The 4,364-nt window shown below is 34.9% G+C and overlaps 1 protein-coding gene across 1 annotated transcript in view; it reads left to right on the top strand.

The window, feature by feature from the left end:
• The window catches only part of LOC106872185 (glycogen phosphorylase, brain form), a 40,512-nt gene that overhangs the window by 14,090 nt on the left and 22,058 nt on the right, over window positions 1-4,364 (top strand). The window contains exons 2-4 of the mRNA XM_014919083.2: window positions 572-673; window positions 3,300-3,482; window positions 3,587-3,718. Of these exons, the coding sequence (XP_014774569.1) occupies window positions 572-673; window positions 3,300-3,482; window positions 3,587-3,718 (417 nt within the window). The remainder of the gene's footprint in view (window positions 1-571; window positions 674-3,299; window positions 3,483-3,586; window positions 3,719-4,364) is intronic.

Raw genomic sequence — 4,364 nt, 5'->3', positions numbered from 1 at the left:
CATTTGTTACTGAAAGAACGCTGGTTCACACATTCACATACTACCCTTCTACACACACACACACACACACACACACAAACACATACACACATATACTCACACAAAGTTGAAACGCTCTTTGATTTTTCTTTTCGGCATTGAATGTTCACTATCTCACTTCCATTGCACACACACACACACACACACAAACATTCACTTACCTCCCTTTTACATACAGACACACATACTCACACAGTTGAAACGCTCCCACTACCAGTTTGCCATCACCCCTTCCTTCCTTATTCATCTATCACCCCTTCCTTTCTCATTCATATGTTGTGACAGAGAAAAACACAAGAGTATTATTATAGTAAATGTTTTTAGTTTGAATCTAAAATGTTGGATTTAGTCTTGGTAGCTTTCTGAATTTCTTTGTTGAACATGGATCCCTAGAAATCAGAGCTTGGAACATGTAACTCCAGCCTTTAAAGCATTTGTAATTTCTCTTGTTTGATTGAGCAATTTTCTATGAAGTTTTTTCAAATATTTTCTGTCAATTTTATTGTAAGTTTATTTATTTCTTTATTCACAGAGAATCTACTATATCTCTCTGGAATTCTACATGGGGAGAACTCTGGTCAACACCATGGTCAACCTGGGTATCCAGAATGCCTGCGATGAAGCCATGTACCAGGTAAAATTTTTCCCAATTATTTTCTTTCACTTTTATCGTTCATTTAAAACTAATTTATTTTTAAAAAGAATCTGACATTAAGAATGATCTCTTGTATAAATAATAATTTTTTGCATTAACACATTAACACAAAAGTTGTATGTCGAATCACCTTTGTCTTGATTTCAGCTCAGAACATAAAGGCCTTCTTTATGAATATTAAAAATACTTCAAATGCAAAGTAAAATAATTTTAATTTTATAAGTCTTGTGAATTTTGGTTCTAAATTCATTTACTTGCTTCCAGCCCAAGTAACAACACTTTTTTCCTGTCCTGATTCTCAGACAAAGGGCAAAACCTAAAACTTTAGCTTATATGCTCTTTATGATTAACTTTGACCATCACCTCAGTTTCTTCAGAATCATCTTTGATATCATGATAAAACTGATCAGCTGTTATATTTTTTTTAAACAGACAAAATAAAGAGTCAGTCAGTAAAAAAAAAAAAGAAAAAAACTAATAGAGAAAAATAAATTCAGATTCTTCCTTCAGATGAAACCTGATTTATTTTTGAAATTAAAAAAAAAATCAAGGTTATAAACAATAAAAAAAAAAATCAAGGTTATAAACAATAAAAAAATTATTAATACATACTAAATAAATATTTAAATACACCTTGTCAATTATTCTTCCTTCCATTACTAATCAAATGATCCAAATAAGAGATATTTGTACAGTAGTGTGAACAAAAACTTACAAGTTTATTAATATTATCCACATCAGACAAAATGCTTACTGGCATTTCATGTCTTTTCATTCAGAGTTCAGATGCTGCCAAAGTTGACTTTGTTGTTTGTCCTTTCGGAGTTGATAAAATAAATACCAGTTGAACATGAACCGATTTAATTGGCTAGCACCCTACCCATAAATTTCAGGCCTTGTGCCTAAAAGTGAAATTATTATTACCTCTGCCTTAGCAAAGGTGGAGGTATTGTTTTCAGTTATGTTTGTTTGTTTGTTTGTCCGTGGACAAGATATCTCAAGAACTACTGGATGGATTTGGATGAAACTTTCAGGGATGTTTGGCCTTGTGACTGGCACAAACTGATTAGATTTTGGGGTCAATCCAGTACCAGACAAGAATTCTAGATTATTTTTCCTGTTTTTTTTACTTAATTTTTGAGAGCAGTTGGGTTCATTTTTAGTATTCTTGTTTGTGAGAGCAGTCAAGTTTATTTCAGATATTCTCATTTTAAAAATCATCTCTGGCTAATCATTGAGAGGACGTTGGAGTTGCCTTGGTGGAGGTCTGTGCTCTCTGAGTGCTCTTATTATTAATAATAATAATAGTAATAATAATAATAATTGGAAAATTAACCTCTTACAATTAAATATACCTTAGAAATACATTGAAGCTTCTATGTGATCTTTCAATCGACTTGAAATAGCAGCTGAATTCTCTCAAACTTCACTCTACTGTCTTAAAAAAGGAAGTCCACATACAATGTAGTCCTATATAGTGGCTTGCCAGATCTTATCAGACCATCCAACTCATGGAAAGCAGGCATTGACTGATGTTGATGATGATGGTCATGGCTAGAATGTCTTTGGTCATAGGGCGTAAAAATGTTTCAGCAGAACTTATTCTAGTTAGCAGTTTCTTTTGTAGTGTGTCTGTTAGTATTGATGTGAGGGAGGCTTAATTGTGAAATTCATGCCTTTTCCAGACGTATTTCCAACATAAAAGAAATAATTACAACCAAAACTCACCACAGCTGCCACTCACAGTTAAAATAAACTATCTTATGAGGTAGAATAGCTGAAGTATATATTTCAATAGTTTAAATAGTAGATATTTTAATAGATTTAATAGCTGAAGTATGTATTTTGATAGTTTTATTAGCTGAAGAAATATATATTTCTGCATGAATAAATGTGGCTGACATTGGTTTAAAGCTTCAGTGGACAGAGTGTAAACTCTCAAAGCCTGGCCCCTCTTTTCAGAATCAGAAAATACTTCAGTCCTCAATAACTGCTAACCCTTTACCCTCTGCAAAGCTTAGGTGAAACTCACGATGAAATTTTACCTCCACATTTGTGATTATACTGCTGCTGTACAGTTAAATATCTTAGACCACACCCAGAGATTAGCATAAAATCTCTCGCAGATATGGTCAGTCTTTGACCCACAGATGTGCTGTCTTTTCTTTGTTTGTTCTACTACAATGGCCTCTGCTCTTTGGAGCTGGTTGCCATCATACCACACTGCTCAGGCACTCTCAGCTTACTTGTCACTCCTTTTGTCATCCCATATTGTGTCTACTAACCACTTCACTGAATCCTTCCTCCCCAAAAATTGTCATCCCTCTGTAACTCATTCTCTGCATGTCTTTTCTACAATTGTCAGTTTCCAGTGATCTCACTGGTCCCAAGAGATCCTGTAAAGTCATTGGCCACTGCTCCTTCCTGTAGACCTATTTGATTTACGCTTTTAACAATTACAATCTACTGTATTTCAGTAACAAGTTCACACACAACCTCTTCTATGCACACATGCGCGTGCACACACATACGAACACAATGTTAGCTCTTTTTCTTTCATTTAGTTTTAATCTTTAGAATTAAATGCTGAATTCTATTTTTCTAGCTTGGACTTGATATTGAAGAACTAGAAGAAGTGGAAGAAGATGCTGGTCTTGGTAACGGTGGCCTTGGTCGTCTTGCTGCATGCTTTTTGGACTCAATGGCTACTCTTGGCCTTGCTGCTTACGGATATGGTATCCGTTATGATTATGGTATTTTCACCCAAAAAATTAGCAATGGCTGGCAGGTAGGAAAAAATATTTATATTCTATTTCTTACTTTTTTTTTCTAACCATTTGGTTCTTATATTGGATTCTATCCTTCTAATGGTTTTTCTTAATTATTCCAAAGATTGAAGAGCCTGATGACTGGCTTCGTTATGGAAATCCATGGGAAAAATCTCGTCCAGAGTACATGCTTCCTGTGAACTTTTATGGTCGTGTTGAACACAATGAAAAGGGTACCAAATGGGTTGATACTCAGGTAAATATCATTGATGGTTATGATTGACTTGAATCCATTGTACACGTGCATACACATGGATAGAGTGATTGATTCTTGGTTATTTTCCAGTTCTTTTGCTATTATTTAGCAGTAATATCAAATATTTGTGTTATTATATTGTCCTAGATTACTCTAAAATAGAAATTTAATAACCAGTATTCATAATATGGGCCAATACTGGCCAAAACCTAAGTATCAGTATCTATAAAACAGAAGATGTTTGTGTGTGTGTGTACGTGAATGGGGGTTATGCACGTCCACAAATTAGCACGCATGTTGCTCCAATTTTAGGAGGATATTGTTCACGACCCTATCTGTGTTTTTGTCAACTTTTTCTGACAGAGGCACCCGCGTATAGCTGTAAAAATCGATAAACTTTTACCGATTTTGAAGTTTGTTGACATGGCGAAGTCAAATCTGTGCATACGCGCGTGAAGGAGAGAGAGAGAGAGAGAAAGAAAGAAAGAGAGGGAGAAAGAAAGAGAGAGAGAGAAAGAAAGAAATAGTGTGTTTGTGACAAGGGGAGAAACAGTGGTTGCCAAGCGTCTAAAAAAAGGAAAATGAAAAAGTGGAAGAGGGAGACAAAGCGGCTAAGGACAAAAAATTTCTCTCACCAAGACAGCGT

This window comes from Octopus bimaculoides, chromosome 4, assembly GCF_001194135.2.
Source record: "Octopus bimaculoides isolate UCB-OBI-ISO-001 chromosome 4, ASM119413v2, whole genome shotgun sequence".
NCBI classification, from domain to species: Eukaryota; Metazoa; Mollusca; class Cephalopoda; order Octopoda; family Octopodidae; genus Octopus; species Octopus bimaculoides.
Note: the sequence above shows the minus strand (reverse complement) of the source record. Positions and strands in the feature narration are given on the sequence as shown.